The sequence below is a fragment of the Typha angustifolia genome, chromosome 7 (genome assembly GCF_048772165.1).
Source record: "Typha angustifolia cultivar Huaian chromosome 7, ASM4877216v1, whole genome shotgun sequence".
NCBI lineage: Eukaryota > Viridiplantae > Streptophyta > Magnoliopsida > Poales > Typhaceae > Typha > Typha angustifolia.
Genome location: NC_133245.1, coordinates 10,878,889 through 10,903,653, shown reverse-complemented (window position 1 = coordinate 10,903,653; position 24,765 = coordinate 10,878,889). Strand labels below are relative to the sequence as shown.

Here is a 24,765-nt window from a genome sequence, read left to right as displayed (position 1 = left end):
CATTGATAGTAAGATCATATAAATGATCAGTTAAGAGATTCGCTTATACAAGTTACAATGAGTTATCAGTTGTCCGGGTTCCGGAAAGCAGGATCTCAGGATTTATCATGCATCTTCTTCCCTTCTAGAAGTATTAACAACTCCACAGACCGAGAGATTTAATGTAATGGGACTTCCTCGGTTACTTTGTATTACAACTTTCTCAATTTTTAGGGACAAAGATCTATCACTACAAGCAGAATCTGGAAAATATCTCCTTTATAATGTGAGGATCTGTTTCTGGTTGGCCAGTTTAGATAAGCCACCCAACAAAGAGAAGGGTTCAATGACCCATTAGAGAATGCCCTCTGCGGGTAAAGTCATGAAATAGTCAAGCTCAATTGACAACTGACCTGCTTAAGACGAACAAATTAGAGATTTTGTGGAGTCTCGTCTACCTAAAGAAAAGCCTAGAAGATGCTCTTAGCTATGATTTGGTGGTAAATAATAACATAATTTTCCAGTTCCAGGCCTCATCTCTTTCCATTCCTTTTTTGATCTGTACTCTATAAATTTCTTTTTCTGCCATGTACATTCTTCTGTAATATAATTGGGTTAATATTCTTTTTTTCAGAAATAAAAAGTTATCACTTGATAATTATATCTCATGGTTAATATTTTCAATTATTCTGTTCACCCAGTGGATCTACATTCGTTCGTTTTTAGTTTGTTCCCACTTTATTAATGTACTCTACAAAAGAAATGCTGGAGGCCGCGAAAGTAATTGCTTCACAGAAATTGATCTCCTCTGACAACCATTCTAGTCAAAATAACAATGAAAAAGAATGATCCAAGTCAAAAGAAAAGGGGGAAAAAAGCAAGCAGGAAATCGTGAGAGAATTGCCGGAAAATTATGATCCTCTAATCAACAATTTTTCTTTTTGTAACAATTTTTGAGAGGTGGCCATGAAAGTACCAACAAAGTCGTGTTGGGGGAATTTCCCTAAAACCAAGAGTAGGATTGCATTCAGAAACAGCAAAAGATCCAAGTTCAGCATTGTAATAAAGATTCCCTATGATCTCTGTAATTTTTATGTGACACACAGAATGGTACTTGATTAAAAATTGGTTAAGAACAACTATCTACAAGATTGTCATATCAGATACAAGCTAGAAACAAGGTTGCTTCTTATTTGACAGTATCAAATTGGATATAGTAACAAGTTTCGTATTAATTAAATATGAACCAAGTCCCATTTCTCACTGCTCAAACCAAGCTAACAAAAAGAATCACGCGGAACCATACCAAGCAACTTCACCGCATCAGGTCGTGCTTCTCTCAGCAATTTTGAGTTCTCCATATCCGACCACGATGAATTTGCTATCCAAACTACAAACCAAGGCCCACCAGCCCACTAAGTGGACTCGCTTGAAGTGTGATTAAAGCTCAATATTGTCAGTTACTGCTTCGTGCCTCCTAATTATTGTTGGCAATGAGAGTCTCAAGTATTGTGTTACCATTTACAACTTTAGTGGTGCCAATAATGAAGTCATAACCCATTCCATCCTGCAAAATAGGGAAAAGAAAGCAGAGATGATAAATTCATTAATTAGCCCTTAAGCAGTACACCATCACCTATCTAGTTCATTTACTCTCAATAGTAAGCTGAGAAAAATGAATTATGTAGCACCTATCTACAAAAGCAAAACATGTAAAATGCAGTCAGCTCTTTCCAATTATGTCATGAATTCCCATCTTAGTAGTCTCACAGTTGCAGCTGGACAGTCACTATAAATAGATTCTTTTTTCCTGAATAAACGGTGGTTTTCATGCTCATACAAGGCCTTGTAGGTAACTGCTTCCAAGGGGGAAATCAAATTCGACGCTCTTTTGTTTTATTTCTTAACAGTCACAAAAACCCTTTGATTATGGATCTACCACAAGAAATTCAGTGCATAAATAGTTCTGAACTATTCACCCCCTTCAATGAAGGTGTTTTTAAGTGCAGTTCATGTAAATTTTGAGATGCACAATATTAGTTCACTGGAGCGCACCAAGGATTAAAATCATACGAGGGTTCATCATATATTTCAATCTTGCTATAACATCAAATATTCTATTTAAATACATGAATAAACACTCTCCATATCCTTAGGCTTTGTTTGATTTGAGGCTAAGCTCCAAACTCAATTAGTTAATCTTAATTTTTTGAAGGAGAAACTTGATTAGATATATAAAAGATAAAAATATAACTGGATATTAAACTAGTTTAGGGGTTCCTGAATTAGTTCAAGAAGAGTTTCTTAACTCAAACCAAACAAGGCCTTAGTTATTAAGAACTTAAAATCTGATCTGAAAAAAAGTGTAAGTTGCTGCTAAGAACAGAATGAATGGTTTGGTTATCTAAATTAAAAATGGTACAAAATGAGTATATTTCTAATGTAAACCTATTAAATCAATTATACTGGCTGGAGTACTGGATTAGATAAAAGTACCCAATGTATGGAGAGCCAAGAATATACAGATTGCAAGAAAATGAATTATGCCCTATTTCGAAGTGCATGATTCGATCTTCAATAGTTAATACTATCTAGTTTTAGTAATTAATTTAACATGCAGTTCTATTTGTGAAGAACATGGAAAAGAATATTAGCCAATCTTAAATTAGGATCAAGTGAACTCAAGAGAATTATATTACAAACTAAATGCAAACAATTTTCTTGCAAATGATACCACAAGAGCACTATGCAGATCTTTGGAAACACATTCAAAGTGAAATATTTACAGAATTCTGGTACAATATTCAGTCATAGTTCAGACAATAGTTCCAAATTTCGGTCGATCCCGAGTGGGATAAGCCAAAACGTAACAGGAATGGCTGAAACCAGTCTAGGTATCGGCCGGATTGGCCGATATCCGATCCAATATGGGCTCTCCCTCTCTCTTCTCTCTTTATTTCTTTTTTCATTTCTTCTCTCACCGGTGCCTCATCTCTTTCATTTCTCTCTACTCTCTCCCTCTAGCGTCTCCCTCTCTTCTTCTTCCTTTCTTTCTTTTCTCCACTCTCTCTCATCTCTCTCTCTCCTTCAATCTCTGTCACTGTAGCTGCAGTAACGGAGAGTGAGATAGAGAGACGAGGGAGTGGAGAGTGAGAGAGGGAGTAACAGAGAGGGAAAAAGAGATTGAGAGGGAGTAATAGAGAGAGAGGGAGGAAGAGATTGAGGGGGAAAGAGAAGGGGAGAAAAGAAATGAAAAAAATAAATTAGAAAAAAAATTACCTTGCGACAGTAAGAGAGAGAGATATTGAGAGAGAAAAAGAGAGAAAGAGGGAGAGAAGAAATAAAAAAATAAATTTGCTTTGTGGCAATAAGAGAGAGAAGGTAGAGAGAAAAAAAATAAAAGAAAATTAAAAAAAAATAAATTTGCCTTGGTAGTAATAGAGAAAGGGAGGGAAAGAGAGAGAAGGAGAAAGAGAAGAGAGATCCAATTCGATATTCATCAAAGTTTTAAATAAGTTGATATAATTTTTAGTTTTTAAACTTTATATGTGAATAATTATTATTTTTCTAAATTTTTAGAAATTTTTTCGTATTTTTAAATAAGATTTAGAATTTATATGATTAAAAAATAGTCCGATCCGATACAGGCGGCCGATATAGCCGATATGACCGATATGGCTAATACATATCGTTTTTCTGGATGGTCAATATTAATCCCGATACCGAGTTTTCGTATCTTGGTTCAAACATAAGAATGAAAAACCATATTAAATTCATCTTTCATGATTTAGCAAGTTACACTGAAACATTGTAGTTGTCAGATTAGCCTACAAAGTTGAATATTGAATTAGCAATATGCGATAACTATGTGCATATATATAGTTCCCATGCCAGCATTGTTGAGATGCATCACCCCTGTGATACAAACAAGGTGTGCACTTGATCATGCTTTAGTGTCTTATTTCGGTGAAAAGTCTTAAGCAGTGATATTTACTAACTAGGACAGAAAAAATGACTAGCAAGTTGTGTAATATTGTAATTGTTATGTATAACCCCTTAGGTTTAAAGGAGAGTAGTCATGATTTATGAATAAGATAACAACTAAGAAAAAACAGTTGCAGAAAATGAGTATAGCATAGATGAAGATACTAAGATAGATAAGAGGGGTTACCTTACAAGATAGAATAAGAAGAATGTTTATTAGACACAAGTTAGAGATAAAATCTCTAAAGGATATGTTAAGCGAGAACCAATTGAGGTGGTTTGAACATTTTCAAAGGAGATTGCATGATGCGCCAGTACCTTAGTAGTTTTTAATTTTTTATAGCAGTAGGAACCATAAGAAGGAAGCAGGACAAAAGTTGGCGTGAAAGAAAATAGTAATGGAGAGCATGACAGCACTTAAAAATAACAAGAAACTTCTCATTTGATAAAGCCTAATGGAAGAAACAGATCTGCATGGCAGACCCCAAATAGTTGCGACAAAGATGACCAGTTTATTGTTGTAGGATTAATACTCCGTGGGATCTCCTCCTTGGAACCTCGGGAAGTCAAGTGTGCGGTTTGGCCTCGAACCTCATGGTCTGCCTTTTTTGGTGACTCTCGGTTCAAGTCTTAACCTTTGTGGCTGAGGTTCAACCCTTTGGTACCCTTGATCCATTCAAAGGGATCAAAGTTGTTGACGCTTCGCCAATCTTCTTTACCAATGTATTGAATTGGGCTGGGGCGCCGATTCAGTTCCATCACCATTGGTCTTGGAGTCATCACCGGTGCTGGTCTAAATTCATCAAAAAGGATCAGCAATGGGTCCTTAGGTCGCTGGTTTTGCACTTGGGTAGGTGGTACCTCTATTGGTGGTGGAAACATTGGACGATTCAGATGGATTTCGTCGTTCTTTCTCGACGAAAATGGAAAAGGCTGTATTACATCAAGATGTCGAATCGTTTTCTACCCCAAATGAGATGGGGAATTTATCACCTCTGTACCTTCATCTTTCTTCAATCACTGATGGACAATCTTGCAGATCCCATCTCCGACGTGGTGTAGATGCGGTCAACTGGTTCAATGTCATCTCCTTAAACTTAGTCTACTCGTTTTGCATGTTGTCTATCCGTTGCATCATCATCTCGAGCATGACATTGTTGCGAGCTAAGGCCACCGCAAGATCACCTCTGTTTGGTGCAGGCCGGCTAGGGCTTGCGGCCGTCACACCAGTTGGCTTGACACGGTGGTTTGAGGTCACGGTAGTCGAGCCATCTCTTTGTAGTGGTGTATCTTCAAGTTGTCTCCTTGCTCCATTAACCTTGTATCCATCATTAATGGAGGTTCGAGGTTTGCCTAACTCTGATACTAATGTGACGAACTGTTTTCGATTTGTGATCCTTTGCTTTCGATTTGTGATCCTTTGGTGTCTTCCTACTCTCACAAGCAATATGAGTCCAAATATGTTCTCCTTTCACAATTCGACCTCTAATTTCGAAAGCTAGGTCTACCGCGAATCTTCAAGATTAAAAAGGTCTTTGAGATTCAACAGATGGATCAAAATAACATTTTGCGGTTTGATAGATCCGGAATGGAGGATTAAATCTACTGAAATAGTATTTGCAATGGGTTCTCGGACTTTGCAAACACTATGCAGGTGTTGGAACGCCGCAATCGAACAACTTTCCTTGCGTTCAAACGCCCCAGCCCCAGCTAGAAATTCTTATTTTTCAGCAAACAAACAAATAACTACTACAAAACCAAAGTAAAAAAATTATGAGTGGCTAGGGAACTATTTCATATCAAGGGTTTTAAAAAGCCCATCCTTGGTACAGCATAATAATGACCAAGGGTTATATTTCAAGCTTGAAGAGAATTTAGGACTAAAGGAACCAATAAAATTAAAAGCTTCATAGAACATTGACAACGTGAAAAGAATGGAGGTCTAGTCGCCCCATTCCAGTTCACCTATCTGAGGTGACACCAAATAGCTAATGGAGGCAATATGGACGACAACATAGAGTTTAGCCCGTGTGTTCGAATGCACTAGAGTTTGTTCGAACGTAGGACAAATTCGTTCGTGCATTCGAACAAACTTTCTCCCATTTGAACAGTCACGACATCCGATGCCCTATTCAAACAGACTATCATGCATTTGAACAACCGTCAAACTCTAGAGGCAACCAAGGAGGTTGGATCACACGGTAGAGATTAAGTCACTAAGTCTTTAGTTGGTTTAATTTATTTTGAGTCGTTGGACTGATTAGGGTTTATTATAAAAGGAGTTGTAATAAGTTATATTGGGCGAGGAATAAAAGTATTCTCTTCTCTCTTCTCTCTCAAGTCAGCCTAACTAGCTAAGGGACTAGGGTTTGTTGATTTCTTTTCTGTTTTGTTTAAACTATTGATAGATCTCTCAGATTAAAACCTATAGATCAGTATCAAAACATCTGTGGCCAGTTGACTAAAAAGTAAAATCTATAGTTCAACTCACCACAAGGTCATAGAGGATAGCAAAGACATGGGCAATGTCGGTCAAAGACTGTCATGATGCGCTGGAAGTAACTCTTTATCAACTAACAAGGACACAGTTGGAACATAGGGAAACTATACAGGAAACGAATAATTGCATTGATGAGGTGAAGGAGCAGATGTTGCGGAACACGAAGACACTGGCCCGACTAATGGGTAGGCTAGCAGCCATTCCAGCTAGGGCTTTGGAAGGCGTCCAAATAGAGTTCAGCCCCAAATCACCCGTCTGGACGTTCTCAACTTCTTGGGCAAAGATCCTTTAGGTTGAATATTCAAGGGAGAGCAAATTTTCACCTATCAAGGAACTAAGCTTGTGAAACAGGTAAAGCTAGCCACGTTCTATCTCTAGGATGAAGCTCTGCAATAGTTCCAATGGTTTAAAGAAATGAACCCATTAGTAGATTGGCCAGATTTTACCTCGATTAATGTCAAGGTTCAAACCATTTCAATATGATAATTTTGATGAAGCTTCGAAGAAGCTGCAGTAGATGAAAACTGTCAGCAAATATCAAAACATCTTTGAAAAACTAGCATTGAGAATCTACGGATGGTCGGGGTAGGCGCAACTAGCTACATCAGAGGGCTTGGGAGGAGATACAACTAGAAGTGAAATTCTTCAAGCCTCAGACAATAGCTATGGACTTAGCACGCATGCACAAGGACCGGCTATCAAAGATTAGGCGGACACAAAGACATGTGGGGCTTTTACCCATGCCAATCGCAATGATGAACATAGGCTAGATGTGGCCAGCAAAAACCTAGGGTCAATGTTAACGAGCAGCCAAAGCAACCCTAGAAGACTTGGTAAAACCATTAGAGATTACATTGCATGCCTTATCCGGGAGTATGACGTTGCAAACTTTGTGAATTACAGGATCTTTAAAAGGAAAGCCGGTGTTAGTGCTGGTTGACAGTTGGAGCACTCACAACTTTATTAGCAAATCAATCATCTAAAAGCTTTGAGGTAAGATAGAGCCTACTACCTCATTTTTTGTAATGGTGGGCTAGTAGAAATAGGCTAGAGTGTAGGAAGATTTGTCGTGATGCAGAGATCTGATCGCAGGACTATTGCTTCCTTGTTGATATATATCCCTTGGAATTACGAGGCTCTGTTCCTACCTTAAGAGCATTGATCCATTGGGAAGGATTCCCATTAGAGGACACTACATTGGAGGATTTTAAGGAGAAACTGCGGTTTTCACATCTAAACCTTGAGGATAAGATTCATCTTCAAAAGGAGGGGAGTGAGTGGAATGTGGTCTAATTGCTCCATTCTAGTTGCCCTATTAGAGGCGACACTAGGTAGCAAATAGAGGGAAGACAAATGGCAACACAGTTTAGTCTATGCATTTGAATGTACGACAGTCTGTTCAGATACATGACATGTTCGCTGCCACGTTTGAATGGACTTCTCCCATTCGAACAGTCAAGACATTCGCCATCCTGTTCAAATAGACTCTCATGCGTTCAAACGGCTGTCGAACTGAGGATAGATTGGGAGGTCAGATCAGATGATAGAGGTTGATTCCTTAGTTGGTTTAATATATTCTGAACCATCGGACTAATAGGGTTTATTATAAAAGGACTTGTAATTAGTTATTTCAGGAAGGAATAAAAGTCCTTTCTTTTCTTTCTCTTCTTTCAAGTTGGCCTAACTAGCTAGGTTTTAGGGTTTGTCGATTTCTTCTCTTTTCGTATCCATTAAACTACTGTGGTATTGCTTGATAGATCTGTCGGGTTGGAACTATCAAAATGTAACATCCCAAATTAAAAAAAAAAAAAAAATTCCCTCTGACTGACGCACGCGCCGAGCATGTGCGTCAGCCCCTGCCACTCTGCCCCCGCGTTCTCTCTTCTCCTTCTTCTCCTTCCCTTGCCGTGCATGCCATCTTCCCCATCTCCCTTATCTCCTTCCCCTCACCGCAGTCGTCCCCCCCCCCCCCCCCCCCCCCCATTTCCTCCTCCACTGCATCACCTCTCTCCCTCTCTCGCGGGTTGCCGACGGAGCTCCAGAACCGACGAAGCCGAGCGCGCGGATCGTGGTAAGCCTCAACCCCCGTTAAATTCGGTGGTTAGTTCCCTCTCGTGCTCAACCTCGGCGGCCGACGGCCCGGCGTCCGGCTGCCACGCCAGTCTGAGGGCTTCGGTAGGCGGAGGGAAACCCCCCCACTTCCCTAGGACGGCTTCGAGCCCTTGGTGAAGGGAGGGAGGATGGACTCCCCATGGCCGCCGGCCATGGAGCGTGGTTGTCGCCGTCGAGTCCACCTCCCCCTTTTTTATTCCCTTTTTCCCTTTCACTTACCTGTCGGTCTTGTGGCCGTGCCGCCGGCCCTGTGCTGCGCCGTCGGCTTCGTGCCGCGGCGCCAGCGTCGCAGCCCCTCGGGCTTTCCGCTCTCCCTGCTATCTCCTTCCCTCGAAAGAGATGGGGGTGGCAGATGAGTGTTGGTGGGCTACAGGCCGCAGCCCACCTAGACTTGGTTTGGGGTGGGCTGCAGGCCGCAGCCCACCTGACTGGTTTCGGGTGGGCTGCAGGCTGCAGCCCACTAACCCAAATGTTGGGTGGGCTGCAGTTTGCAGCCCACTAATCCAACCTTGGTGGGTTGTGGTTGGGCCCCCAGCCCACCAAGGCCCTCTTGCTTATTGGGTGGCGTTTGAGCCTACCCATTGCCTCTAGCCTAACCCATTTGGGGCCATTTGGACCCTATAACCCTGTTTATCTTTTTCACCTGATTTAATTAGCACGATCCCTTGTAATGACAATTTAGTATTTAGGGACTCGCCCTAAGAGACCCTTGACTCATGTATTTGCCAAACATAAATGCGCTAATAAGATAATTAATTCTATTAGTTCGCTAATCTTACGGCTTACTTGCGTGAATTAATAGGATTGATATCGCCTGAGGGGGATTCCGGAGGAGTTGGCTAGCTAACGAGATTTACCATACTATGGAGACCCCCCAGACGAGTAGAGTTATACAAAATCTAGAATAATGCAGTTTCAGTTATTATACCTGTCATGACACTGTAGAAAGTGTCGGTATTAATACATGCATTTAGTATACCATATTATGTCTTTACGTATGCAGTTATTGATGATTTGCTCATTGTGATATTATGAGAATGTTAATGTAGCATAAACATTAGTATGATGATGCTCTATATGTATACCTGTTGTGAATATAGAATATAACGATCATGATGACTATGATATGCTTTATACACTCATAGACACTGCACCACTTCCACCTATCATTAGTAGTCGGATCCTGACTAGGCAGTACCCTTACTCACTCAGCTTAGGGTTAAGGGCAGAGCGTATTTTATATGACTATACTATTAGCGGCCTACACCTGAGGTCGGGAGCCTGTGTAGCATTTAGGTAGTTATACTGCATAGTTAGAACTCAATTATGATGATAGAAGAACATGATTGTGAGGTGGGGATATAACTCTAGCGAGACCCGACGACGCAGGGTTAGGGCGTCTGTTGATGAGCCGAGAGCTCCCGATTCTCCCACCGAAGGCGGGGATGATTTAGAGAGAGTGAGATATGGGCTTACGACCGGGGTCCTTAGTCTGATGGCCACAGACAACCGGTCACTTGTAGTGTCACCATACACGTGTAGGTGGCATTACCGCTAGATGTGTATATATCCCCCCTCGATGTATGAGATGATGGATGATTATGTGATGGATGATTGTTTCTTGAGAGTATTTACCTTGTGTGGTGAATAGCTCAGTGAATGATGATAAGTATGATTAATGCTTTGGTAGGCATGAGATGACTAAACTGCTATTTTATTGCTATACATAACATGTAAACCCTATGATTGAGATGTGTACGAATAAGAGATTGCATCAAGCTTTATATCTGTGTGGATTTATCGTGATACGTTTAGGAACTAGCATGTTCCAGGATAGTGACTGGTAATCTTTATCAATTGCATTGATTTAATAACTCATGGTAAGTCATTTTAACAAGCATATTGTTATTATTAGCAAATATAAGCATACATTGGATATACACATGTGATTTCATTATTTTAGATTATATGGATCCTACTCGCTGGGCTGTAAGCTCACCATCTCGTGGTGGCATTATTTCAGAGCTAGAGGACGCAGGTGCGGGTAGCGAGGAGTAGTTGCCTTTTCCTTTTCAGTATGTTTATTAGTTGTATTAAGCCCCTGCGAGGGCGTGATGAAAGATGATGTATTTTGGACTTAGCATTGTATTTTGGATGTGTATGTAGAAGGCTTGTTGTGACCTGTGGAACTTGTATCCGAACTCTTATAGTTGAGTTTATTTATGGTGAAATTGTGTTGTTGTGTGCCTTGTGAAATCCTTGTACTGACAGGACATGTGATGCACCGTATGGAGGGATTTACCTACGCGGTTTACACGTGTATTTAGAGGTTTGGGTATTTCACAAAATGTATGAGCTTGCCTTGTGAGAGAATGTTAGAAAAGGCAACTTCAATAGGTTGCTACTAAATGAGAATGGCACAAAGGCAACCTTTAACATGAATTTCAAGGTTGTTGTTAGCCTATAAATGGGCTTGCTATTGGCTTCAATTCCATTATGCAAACTATCATCATGCATAGACAAAATAACTTGTGAGCATTAGATGTCTATTGGCTACTTAAGAAAATTCCATGGTTTTCTGACTAAGAAAGTAATAAATAAATATCCCTTGTCTAAATTACTATATAAAATGTAAGCATACCTAGAGTATTAATTAGTCATCCTTTCGTAGGCTAGAATCTACAATTAACAATTGTGACAAGTGCAGTGTATTAATGAGGGTTGCACTATAGGCAAGATCCAATCTTTGGTGTTCTGTTCCGATCCCTTAAAGAAATGAAATAATCCATTGCACTATAGAACATTCTGCGACTAGTGTATTTCCCCATGAATTATCAATTGCAGTGACAAGTACCACAAAGTTATTAGTAATCAAGTTTGGAGATATCAGTTTGCTGGGGTTCGTGAAGCTTCTGATTATGCTAGTTCTGGTAATTTTGGCAGTTTCTGCAGTTGTCAATCTATGAAAAGCAAAGCACATTAATGTGATGCCTTCTTTCAAGAACTCACTAATTATCAACTTGAAAGTATGTAAAATATAAGCTAACAAGATCAATTACTTTTTCACTAGTTGTAGATGTTATATGTATGATGGCTAATTACATGCAAATAGTACTACATACATAATATGGAGTTCTAAAGAATAATGTAATATATATATATATATAGACTTTCAAAAGAGAATAAGGAGATCTGAGTAATGGGAATTCAGAGATATGCTGGATTGAATGATCTACTTCTTTTAATTGATTTTCTATGGACTGTTCACCTTTTCAGCAAGAAATGTGTAAAATATCTAAAAACTAACAAAAGCTTTCAAGCAGTATTGTGGCACTAGAAAACACCTACTTATGGCAAATGTGCTGAGTTTCATCTGACAGTTGTCATTTAGTCTGATACCCCAAAATCTATAAGGCTTTATGCGGAAACTGCTCAATTCTAACAAAACATCATATTATCATGTTCATAATTCTTTATAGTATCTATGGTCCATCAAGAACTTAATGACAGTTTCTAATTATCAGTTATGGAATGTCAGCTCAGAAATATCATGTTTTCCAAGGAAGGTACAGTTATTAGTAAATGAAGTTGGGCCAAAGGAAGATATTACATACCTGTGAACTAAGAAAACGCAGGGCAGCAATCTCTGCAAAAGTTACCCCTCCAATAAAGACAACTAACACAAGGGACCGACGACCATCAGCAACCCTGCCAATTGTAAAGAAAATATTACACAATAAAATAGTTGTTTATGGCCAACGAAATTTAGCATAGACCATCAAGATACCTGGTACAATATTCAAATGTCGTTTTGTTAAATGTCTGTTTCATCTAAAACTGTAATTGATGTCATTCAATGTGTTCTAAATATCAAATAACTGATATTACACATAATGGCTAACATAAGACAGCTACCTTTTCATCAGAATTTTATCAAAAAATTCTAAACTAGTTTTCATTACTAAAACACTCATTATCACAATGGCACATCATAGTCAGCAGTATTAACGAGGTTGATATATAGTACAACTTTTAACATGTACAGAAAGATTTCAAGGTTTTAGCACCTTACTAGAAATTTTTTAAAGTTTTTAGCAACTATGTCAAACAACTACAATTTATTGGCAAGAATACAACTGAAGGAGAAAACCACTAACACTGATATGCTATGCTCAGAGCCTAGAAAACAAAATTCTCATTCAGAAAGGCCACTTCCTTCTTGACAAAATTAACAAGTCTTAAATGCAGCTAAACAAACATGAACATGCTTATAACCTTATATCATTAAACAAGAAGGGGAAGAAGTGAGGTGGCTGAAAGTGATAAGCATATGAATACCAATAAAACCTGACAAAAGGAAGGAAAAAAACTTAACCATCTTAAACTTACTAGACAACTTAACCATTTTAGCAACTATGTCAAACAACTACAATTTATTGGCAAGAATACAACTAAAGGAGAAACCACTAACACTGATCTGCTATGCTCAGAGCCAAGAAAACAAAATTCTCATTCAGAAAGGCCATTTCCTTATTGACATATTTACAGCCTTTAAATGCAGCTAAATGAACATGAACACGCTTATATCATTAAACAAGAAGGGGAAGATGTAAGGGGGCTGAAAGGTGATAAGCATATGAATACCGATAAAACCTGACAAAAAGAAAAGAAAAAAACTTAATCATCTTAGACTTACTAGACAAGTTACCCTCACCTGTCCATATTCGATTGAGCTCCTAGAACTGTTTCAAATGAACTAACGGTAGAACTACCCTGTTAATGTGGAGGAACACGGAAACAAAGTTAGGAATACAATCACAAAAAATAAACTCTATTTAGGATTAGAAAGTAAATGGCATCATGAAGGTATGCACTTACTCTCTTCAAATCAAGATGAGGTCCAGGCAAAAGTTTAACTGTTTCTTCAATAGATCGCCTGCGAGATTAGAAAATCAGCAGAAGAAAATATATGGGACTAAACCATTATTTGGATTGGGTAGGTATCAAGTAATTAATTACCCTCTCTCCAAAGGAAAGAAAGCAGATGAAAGGAAGCAACTTGTATAATGAAAAACCAACATAATTTATAAAGGACAGTCTATTGCAAGAATAATTAAAAGAAGTCATGTAGTGCCCATTTAACAATGTTTTAGCACAAGATCATTATAAGGCTGTCCCACAAATGTCTGGCTTTTGAATGATTCAGATCAGCAATTTTATAATTAAGATGAATAATAAAACCTCATTTCCTGCAAATTTACGTTGAAAGAGAAAAGTAAAATATCTACAAATTAACTTTCATATGCATCATACGAACTCTTGTGCTTCTACAGAATTTCTTTTAGCTAATTCAAGACAAACAAGCTAGATTATATAAACCAATACCAAGCCCACTTAAAGTGCCATAGGTGTGTCCGAAGTGAATAGAATAGAAAACATGGAAGCATTTACTCACACATAAATTACTAGAAAAAGGTAAAGTAATAAGGCCAGTCACCACTTCCCATAATTATTAACAATTATACTAAGGCCTAAGATTCATAAGCAAGGAAACCACAGTGGCAGTTCATCATAGAGAAAGTAGTTCCATCTCTATGTTGCTATTTGATTACCAACAAAGTGACATTTGATCCAAGACAACATAGTTTAAACCCCAACAAACTTAAAGCTCACAATCCTAATGTCAGTGAAATTATGCACGGAATTAGTAACACAATGTCTTATAACCTTAGAAAACATTAAAAGCCCATGACTCTTCCATGTCGGTCAGCTTTCAAAATTCAAAGAACACATATCAGGCCTTCAATATCCTAGTGACTCAGACCTAACATAAGTGTGTCATTCTATAGCATTGAGTAAATTCAAGCATCCAGTAACTTCAAAATTTTCATTACTAAGGTGGATTCTTATACATATTGGAAATTGTGGGAAATTGACAGTCCTTCAGGAAACTCAGAAAAGCAGGGATAATACCCAACTTAACACTTCGTTGTTCACTGCTGATATTGTCAGCTCAGAAATTATTCTGCTTGATGTCAAGTAATGTGTATCTTAGATAATATCGACGTCTATATACAGTCCATTACTGAGGTTCTTTCTCTGAAACATCCTTAAGAGTTGGGCTTGTTAGAAAGTGGTGAAAGGGGCACCTAAATCTGATAAATGACTACCTGGATATTGCTGACATTATCTAAATCTGATAGTATTTGGCACATATTGAATAACTGAACCTTGATGTTAGTGGTATCTCAACTCAGTCTAAAGTATATAGAACTATACTACTACATCATACTTTCATATGAGCTAACTTCCTAGGCTGCTGTGAAATGACAAAGGAAACCTTTATCAGATAATTTTAACACTGCTGAAATCAGTCCAATATTATGCTATTTGGCTCCATGTCAGATAACCATAACATTGGCAGACTCCATCTTAGGTCCAGTATGTATATCTTCTATAAGAAACTTGAAGCCTACTTGTATTTAATTCCCAAGATTTTGTTAAGAGTGGCAAGATGGGTGCCATTTACATACCTAATGACTGGAACGTGCAATTATAACGAGTCATTTAATTGTACTTGAGCTTAAATGTGCCACAATTGGATGTAGGACAATGCAAATATAATGTAAGCAGTGCATTCCTTTAATTTCCTTCATTATACTAGCTGCAGCCGTGAATTCTATTTCCTTTGACTTTTAATCTAAGGGTTATTTTCTTTCCGACGACAAAAGTAGACTAACTATCAGATGTTACAGAGAAATAGTAGGCAATTGGCATCAGAAGATCAATTTTTATAATTGAATATCGTAGACATAGTAAATGAATATCGCAAGCTTCAAGCAAACCATACTTTCTTAGGAAAAGATGTATAGGAAAGCCAGAAAGGAAAAAAAATATTTATAGTCAACGAGTTCTTTGATAGCTCCATATATACATAGTATCTTGAAGGACAGTGCAGTAAGAGAATCTTTAATAGCTAGGCTTGTCAATATATACATATAAACAACATCCCCAAGCAATGAACTTACCATCCAGATCTGATTGCATGTTGAACAAGACGAATACTCAGAGGTGCATATCCAGAAAAGATATATGAGATGTCATTGGGGCTGAAACAAAGAAAACAAACTCAAAAAATTTAGAATCCAAGAGTTAGCATAATCAAGTATGAACAACTATACAGGCAATATACCTATTGTTGTTTAAGGTGTCTCATTGTCCATACTACTTTTTCCATCCCTAAATTCTGAACACATGATATGACTACTAAAATTGAAACAATATCATAGAAACACAAGAAAATCAGGTTCTGAATCATCTAATAGATAGCTAGTTTTCCAAACTAAAGTCCTAATTCATTATAAGTCAATGACTGTTAACTCATCAATTAGCCTAAAAACTTAAGAATAATGGATTTTATCCTCTATACTCGAAACTCTCCCTCACTTTTGGATTAACACATTTTGATTGGCCGAAGAAATAGACATGAATTAACGAGGTGGGACTTTTATACTTAATGATAGATAGACCTGGTGGGGTTTGAACTCAGGATCTTATGCTGAGCTATGATGTTAACACACCAATTACTCTAAAGGCTTAAACTATTAGAGAACGGTAGTGTTTAAACATTTTATCCTTTGCCCTCTAACAATGACAACAGAAACATATTTAGTTTACCATTTATCTTCTTTCCTCTGCTCATCTCACTATGTATTGGTGTCACAAAAAGTACGAACAGAACAGAAGTAGTAATTCCTGCAAGTCTGTAGTGGCAACTAAGGAAAATTTGGTAATACTAACCTTCTTTTCTAACATCAGGCAATGCAACCAATAACTATATTGCTCATGCAGTGATCCCTTCCACGTTGCTTTCATGGTTTACATTGTTGGTCCCAGGAACTGAAGGTTACTTCATAATTCCTTAAGATTTAGTCAGAAATGAACTTCATTTGCGAATGAGTCTCGAAAAATGGATGTAAAGGGAAATTATTAACTATCTCAAAGACCCAAATATGGATGTAAACAAAAACTTCATATTTGGAAAATATCTACGAATTTCCTTCATAAGGACAGATTCTTCTTCTATTCCAAATAGCCCTCTACTTCAACAAAATCATTCCTCGATATAGGTTGTGCACCATATTGCCCCGGTTGGATATAACCAAACCATCTTAATCAACTCTCACGTAACTCTTCTAATAACCTTGCTCAGCTATTTCGACATCCTGTCTCAATGGCATAGCTTTTGCGTATACTGTTTCCTACTTATATAATTGACATGGACATCATTGATCGGACACATTAGCGTTTGTACCAGTGCACGAGGCACAGACAATTGATGATCTCTCTAGTAGGGATCTAATTTTGAGTTAGATCTAATATTTTTTTGGGTTCAATATATGTTACCCCCTAGTACTTATGCCCAAAATTATTTTACCCTCCTGTATCTCAAAAAGTCTTAAACTAATCTCTATATTTATGACTAAAGTGAAACTGTTAATTTTTCTATTAAATTTAACCGAGTACCATAACTATTTTGATAATTTTGTTGCATTATATCAAAATTTGCATGTCTTCTCTAACAAACACAATAGAGGCATTTTAGTCATTTGATGTCATTCTGTTAAGTTTAACGAAAAAATTAATAATTTCACTTTAGTCATAAGTATATGGACTAATTTGAGACCTTTTAAAATATATGGGGGTAAAATGATTTTGAATATAAATACAGGAGGGTAAAATGCATTTAACTCTATCTTTTTTATTATGTGGTGTTTAGGATTGTATTTTCTTTTTATAGTTTTTTAGGGTATTTTTCACTATTATCATTGTAATGTCTATATATAAAGACCCACTGTTTTCCCATTTAGGGTTAATGAAGAATTTTGAGTTTTATCTACATTATGATATTTGATGTGAAACCATTGTCTAAAGGTGGAAGTGTGAAATCCTATTCTCACTTTTCTTAAATCTTTCATCCACCACCTCCTCTAAAACAACATCCACCTATAGTTTCACATCACTATACATCTATCCATAAAGCATTATTAGTCCTAGTCCTATAAAATTTAACTTTCAACTTGCGTAGTATGTCACTAAATGCACTATAAGCACTTCTCCAATTTATATATATGATGCAAGCATCAATCTCCCCTTCTTGTTAAGTTATATATATCTGGGGTAATAGAAATAATATCCTAGGTGTTCTTTTAATGACTTACTACTAAAATTGTGTTCATATAGTTTAACGATGGCCATGCAGGTCGGCACACTATGGCACAACACCTAGCAGAGAGTATGCCAGTGGCACACCCCCGTGCCAATATGGAGTCCATTTTTTTAAACTTTTTTATTTCCATTGATCATCAAAGAAAAACTTTAGTGTTATTCTTGTATGGCAAATGAAGTCATCATCATCAATATGATTGAAGATTATCAACAATATTTGGTGCGATATTCTCGTATTATTTTTTTGCTAACAATTAAGATCTTTGATCCTCTTTATTATTCTACATTCAACTAGATATAAGTTTTAATTATTAAACTATTATCAATTAATACTATATGTTGAATGCTATTATGTGTTCAATTATATTATGGAGTATTCAATCATTAATGCAAGTTTTAATGAATGTATTTAATCATATTATGTGTTGAATAATATTTATATTTGACTATTGCTATGTCTTCAATAAAATAGGTCATTTATAAAAATAATTCAAAGATAAAAGACTGTAATGTAAGTTTTAATATATATATATTCAAACCAAATCTTAAAAATTGATGTGGCAAAAACCCAAAAGCATCTTTGAATATTTTAAATTTTTTATTGAAAATATGTTAAATGCGTGTTAGTGGCATACAAGGGCGTGCCCACTAGCACGTGCCTTGCTGATAATGGCACGGCTCAACCATTATTGCTATAGTTTAGCTTAGACCAATCATATCAATAATTCTAGCTTAAGAATAACGATCAATCGTAAAAGGAAAATCTAAATATTCAAAATAAAAAGGAAGAGCTGATCATTGACCATAGTAATATAATGAACCATAGAAATAAGCATAGCTAAATATAAGAACATCCAACAGCAAAAAAATAATTAATTATTTCAACAAATATGTACTTTGCGGTGTCTGTTTCATCAACAATAAGTTGCATGGCTCTTGTAATAGCAAGCCAGTTGCTTCTTGACTCCTGCAAAGCAACAATAGGTGTGCTAAGTTGACAAATGGAAGAAAAGACTGTAATAAACAACCAGGCTACATACATGCATAAAAAAGAAAAGCCAGATTTACCAAACCACCAACCTGCTTCTTAAAAAGGCCAGCTTTTTCGAGATTATATAATGAAGGCATGTGCTCAAAGCCATAGCTATGGAGTATCTCCCGGCTAGATGAAAAAGGAATATATCATGAGTGCAAAGAAAAATTAAGAATGCATTCAGAGGAAAAGAAGAAATTCAAGAAGTTCAATCTGAATAGGAAACCAATTCAAGAATTACGACATGAAAGAGCCGGTCAAACATTAGAAAAGAAATAACTATATTTATTTGTAGTAGCTAACTAAACAAAGATCCTCAAGCGAGCAGTGTGATACCCAAAAAGGGCCAGCTAGATAAAAAACCTGGCAAACCCAAACTCTCTCCATGAAATTCGCTATACCAAAACCTTCACATGTTATTCCCTTATATGACCAATCCACTCCATGTATAGATTGTCTTCAACTGCCACCAACCCTCACATTCAGCAGCCTCAACTATATGTTTCCATGGCAGCTACCTAAACAAAGATCCTTAAATGAGCAGTGTGATACCCAAGAATGGCCACCTAGATCTAAACCTGCCAAAAACCCAAACCTCCACCTGTTATTCCCCCTCTAGGACCAATCTGCTCCATGTACTGCTTGTCTTCAACTGCCACCAGCCCTCATGTTCAGCAGCTTCCATCCAGCCATGACACAGCCAAGGGTGACCCCTGCTTCACCACCTTCTATGCTGCAGCTACGCTTCTCCCTTCATACATATTTTACCTTTTTTAGTCCCTTGCACTTTCTCCTGCTCTATCCATCTTCCAAAATTGTGTAGCAAAAAAGTACTTGTGAATCTAATTTTTGTACTTATCCTCTCCAAAATAACTATAAAAATATATTAGGAGGATTAGAACAGATTGTAGTGCCCATCGGCATGGGATGGTAAGCATCATTTCAATGAATTACCGATATGGAGGGAATATCTCAATACTCTCTCTCATAGATACCCATACCATGCATGCCACTAAGAATTGAGCATATGTTACTTTAAAGATTAAACAAACCTAATTTGGGATCTATAATCCCTTCTGATACCTTGTTGTATTATGATGCTTAATCTATATAGAAGCATCGATTATACTTCAAATTTTAGAAATCAAAGGGAACTTTTAATTTTCCCAAAGTAACTTGCCCCAATTTAAAAGATCCGAGAAAAATTGGAAAAAATGATAAGACTAATTGCATATGTTACACTAATATCTAATGTTGAACAGTTGAAGGACTTTACATTAGTTCTTAAAATTTATTTTAAGACTCTAAAAAGGTTTAAAGATTATTTTTTCAACATGTTAAGACTATTCAGTGTGTGACAAGTACCATGCTGATTTAAGGTCAGCATGCTTCCTGCCTATGGCAAGACAATACTTGAGTGAACGGGATAGCATGATACATAAAAGGAATTTGTGATACATTGCAGAAAAAGATAAAATCATCTTCTAGTGAGAGAGAGCTAGCATTTATTACTTTATCACATCTTCCGAAGACAAAAGTGACAAAGAAGTACGTTTGACTAGGAAGTCAAATTAAATGCATAGCAGAAACTACTATCATGGTCTGGAGGATCTGCCGATCCGAGGCGATCCTCTTTCAATATTTCTCACTCTCCCTTTCACTATTTCTCTTTCACTGTTTCTCTCTTTCACTGTTTCTCTTTCTTTCTTTCATTATTTCTCTTTTTCTCTTTTTCTCTTTTTCTCTCTTTCACTATTTCTCTTTCTTTCTTTCACTACTTCTCTCTCTCTCTCCTTACTATAGCTATTGCTTCTTCGATGCAAAAATCCAACTCTAGCAAACTCTACTAATGCAGATCCAATTCTTAAACTTGCTGAAAAAATTATTTTCTGAAATTATTAACAGAAATTGGAACTATGATTTTCATATAGTTCATGGATATTTTCATTCCTACTTATGTATATAATTATAATATCACATATATATATGCATATACATATATATGAATATATACATACATACACACACACACACACACACACACACACACACACACATATATATATATATATATATCTGTTTAGCATCAAATTACATCTGTTGAATTATGTTGACCTATTTTGATTCGATATGCTGAATTGCTAATTGCAATGCATGGATTTGCAGATATTAAAAAATTAGGCATGCCATGCTTGTTTTGGTATATTTATTAAATTAACCATTTGGAAAAGCAAAGAACAGGTGACATGAAAAAATAGTTGTTCTTGTATCATCTGCCACAGTCAAAACTCAAAACCAAAGACAAAAAGGTAGAGATTTATATCCATATGAATGGATGAAAGTTATCAAAATGAATAAAAATCAGTAGCAGTTTATAGAAAGGTTTGTTGATCATACCGTAAGTAATCAAAGTGCTTCTTAGGCAACCCAGAATTAGTAAGGGAGAATAACACCAGAAGGCGAAGTACGTTGACAAGCGGCTCCTGTTTGTGGATCATCTCCTCGATGTACTCAAAACATCTGACCGTTAAATCATAAATGTATCAGCTAATCACATGAAAAATATACCCCAGATAACATATGACTAGAAAAATAGCCTGTTAAGTACTTGAATTAACTTTAAAGTGGAAATAAGAACAAAGAAAGCTTAAGCACTAAGCAAGAAAAGCAGCACGCAAATATTTAAGTGGCTCCTAGAGAAAGCTACCATCCTTTATGACAAAGTCAAAGAGAAAAGTAACAAAGTAAGGATCAGCTTACATCTCATAGTTTTGGAGCTCTAAAATTGTTTGCTCGATGTCTAGTCGGGCATGAAAGGATGGTTTACATGTGAAAGATTGCAAATGTTGAGCAAGATTGATGTGCCTCTGGTGCAATGATCAGCTATAAGCTCCAGATATATAATCAGGATCTAAGAAAAAGTTACAATCTTACAGCTATTTCAGGTAGTGAGTTCAACTTCTTCACAAAATCCTTCAGCTCAGATACAGACTGAGACTGCCAAACAGAAGGAATAACATTAGACAAGTACTACTTTGTATATATCAAATAGTGTGAACCAGAATTTTGAAAAAATATTTATAACTGTCACTTAGATAAGTCAGAAATAGATAAAAAAAAAATTCTGAATACATCATTTTGCAAATAGTTATATTTCACTACATACCAAGGTAATATAGGAAACAAATAATTACTATCAGTTGGAAATATTGGTAGACAGGAAGTACTTGAGGAATAACAAATCTAGCTATTAACTCAAAAGGCATCAAGTATCTATCAGATAGCTGTATCCACATAGTCTAACAATGGCAACAATATGACTTGACATGAAACAAGACATACACCCCGAATATTAACCAAGAAAAGTGCTCCTTTCTATCTGATCGAGCTAATGAAGTAATCACCGAGCAGCTATTTAGGTCTCTCCTGAAGGGAAAGATTATTGTCGTCACAGCTTCTAGTTATGCTCCTAATGAGTCCAGAACTTTGTCCAATTGGAGGAGAGGTTTATCTATTAACTGCACGCACTCCTGACTTTACGAGTTATGTAAGAGAGAACATTGCCTTGATCTTACAGGATGTGTGCAAAAGAAGTCCTTGGGCTGCTTCAAATTCTTTTTATGTACCTTTTCCAGTAGAGGCCTTTTAGAAAGGACTCTTTCAAATGGTTTTCTACAGGAACTTTTTTAGTTGGCCACCATAAGTTATTAAACATTCTTTTCATTTCTTTCAAGATAGCAGATCACAAGTTCTGCAAGGTTTTAGGTACTTCTTCAATACAGAAATATTAGAGTCCTATCTAGCAACTCGTTCTTGGTGTACTAGATAATGATGATGAGATAATCAAATATGAATCATAAGACAAGGACAAGGACAAGGCCTTTCAATCCCTAACAATTCACAGGATTCAGATTGAGTCTAGAATATCATCCCTTCTTTTGCAAAAGATTATGATATCGACTTGATTCCTACTTTTGATGTTACATTACCTTCATATTAAACAGATAGAACTTCATTTATGTGAAGTTGTCCAGAATTCGTCTTGTTTCCTAATTATTTGGCTTCATAGACCATTAGAGAATTGTCTTTTATCTTTCCCCTTTAGATACTGGTTTGAAACACTGATGAGTTCAAACTTCAAGTCTCTGATCAATACTGAAGAGATGTAACCTAAGTCATACAGAGGTGATGTTTTACATCAAATTTCTACCATCCTAATACATGTATTATTTGAGAATAGGTCTGAAGTAGAACCAAATAAAAGCCTTCATTAAATTTTGGCACATTAAACATTAAAACAGATCTACAAACTAGTATTTTATTCTCTAGTTAGAATCTGTATAAAAAGGGTGTAAACAAGCCAGAGCTCAAGCGAGCTAAACTAGACTCAGCAAGATTGGAAAAAAGTAGAAGCCAAGATCAAGCTCAAGACGAGCTGGTAAATGTCAGCTTGAGCTCCGCTCAGTTATGAAAACGAAAACCAAAATTTACTATTCAAGCTAGCAGTCCATAATAGATAATACAAGCTCCACTAACTGAGCTAGTGATCATCTGAAATAACTACACTATATAGGTATCTAAAACATCCATTTATCCTTACACAAGCTACCTTGGATTGTTTACTAGGTGAGCTGAAAATTTAAGTTCGACTGCAAATTGAGCATATGTGACACCTAGTGATATTCAACCTCCTAATGTGGGACAAAACATCATTTAGAGTTTTTGTTGGCGGGAATTCTAGCCGCTATATGATCATCGAACCTTTTCAGACATCCTTGCTGTCACAATGTATCATTCAATTTCATCCTGACAAGAAACAATTCATCATTTATAATTTTTTTGTGACTTGCAAGGATTTCAGGCACTGTTTCTACAAGAATCTTTGAACATTTTGAAACATCCTTGCTGTTGCTGAACAATTTCCTTTTGAATTTTGAAAACAAAAACAAGAGAAGCAATCGAAGCGAATATATATAGGCTGATTTCTTATGTGTGCCCAGGCAGTATAGTGAAGTATACCTAGCTACTAGCTTTCACAACAAAGACGAAAGGATGATTTTTTATTTTCGTTCTTTAAATATCTATCTTTTAAAAAATTTCAATTCTGTGAAGGTTTTCACCAGAAGATTGACAAATATCTCGGAAGAAACCAACAGGAAGTTGACTCATCGAAAAGACAACAGAAAAATCAGATCAGGCCCATGTGAAGAAAATTGATGAATAATTAAAAATGGGAGTATGCTACCATAGTTGTGTCCACATCACATACATAGCACATGCTATACTAGCTTTATACTTCATAGATATGTGCTAGTTACAAAATGAAATATCCAAATTTCAAAATGAAGCAAAAGTACAGCGATGCCTCAGATATATATAGGGTACCTCTTGGATACTTAAGACTAAGGGTGTATGTTGTTCACTAATAATGATAAGCCATGTAATAAATAATAGGTCAATGGGAAGAGAGACTTTAATTCTCTATTTGGGTGGGATGAGGAGGATTTGTTTAATCTTTAGCTTTTAAGCTCATAAATCAAAATTTATGAATTTAAAGGAGGTGCAAATTTGGAATTATGGCGTAATGATTGTTGTACTATTTCAGATATCTTTTTTCCCTTTCTTACATCTCTAGTTATTAGTATTTACCACATAAATTTTAGACATTTGTACTAAATCAATACTTTAAAGGAACAAAATTAAAAAATGCATGTTGTTCTCTATACAAAAGAGCAATTGAAATAGCAAATAGATGAAAAATCATATAAATATGAAATCTTTATGCATTATATTTCTGTGTCCTTTGATGCTTTTTTGTTCTAAGATTTGTTCTATTTATACACTTGTGTCAGGTGGAATATGTATCCTGTATCTATCTTCATCCTTAATAGTTTATAAAATAAGAGTTCAGAGGGAGTAGTGATCAAAC

At 36.5% G+C, this 24,765-nt stretch overlaps 1 protein-coding gene across 2 annotated transcripts in view; it reads right to left on the bottom strand.

Annotated features, from left to right (window-relative positions):
• Positions 1-1,064: 1,064 nt before the first annotated feature.
• LOC140762720 (vacuolar protein-sorting-associated protein 33 homolog) overlaps positions 1,065-24,765 on the bottom strand; it is a 45,875-nt gene continuing 22,174 nt past the window's right edge. For both annotated transcript variants that reach the window (XM_073100633.1, XM_073100634.1), the window contains 10 exons: positions 21,771-21,833; positions 21,597-21,703; positions 21,234-21,356; positions 18,884-18,965; positions 18,700-18,770; positions 15,604-15,684; positions 13,454-13,511; positions 13,290-13,348; positions 12,190-12,283; positions 1,065-1,546 (listed from right to left, as the gene is read on the bottom strand). In XM_073100633.1, the coding sequence (XP_072956734.1) occupies positions 1,457-1,546; positions 12,190-12,283; positions 13,290-13,348; positions 13,454-13,511; positions 15,604-15,684; positions 18,700-18,770; positions 18,884-18,965; positions 21,234-21,356; positions 21,597-21,703; positions 21,771-21,833 (828 nt within the window). In that variant the 3' untranslated portion in view covers positions 1,065-1,456. The remainder of the gene's footprint in view (positions 1,547-12,189; positions 12,284-13,289; positions 13,349-13,453; positions 13,512-15,603; positions 15,685-18,699; positions 18,771-18,883; positions 18,966-21,233; positions 21,357-21,596; positions 21,704-21,770; positions 21,834-24,765) is intronic.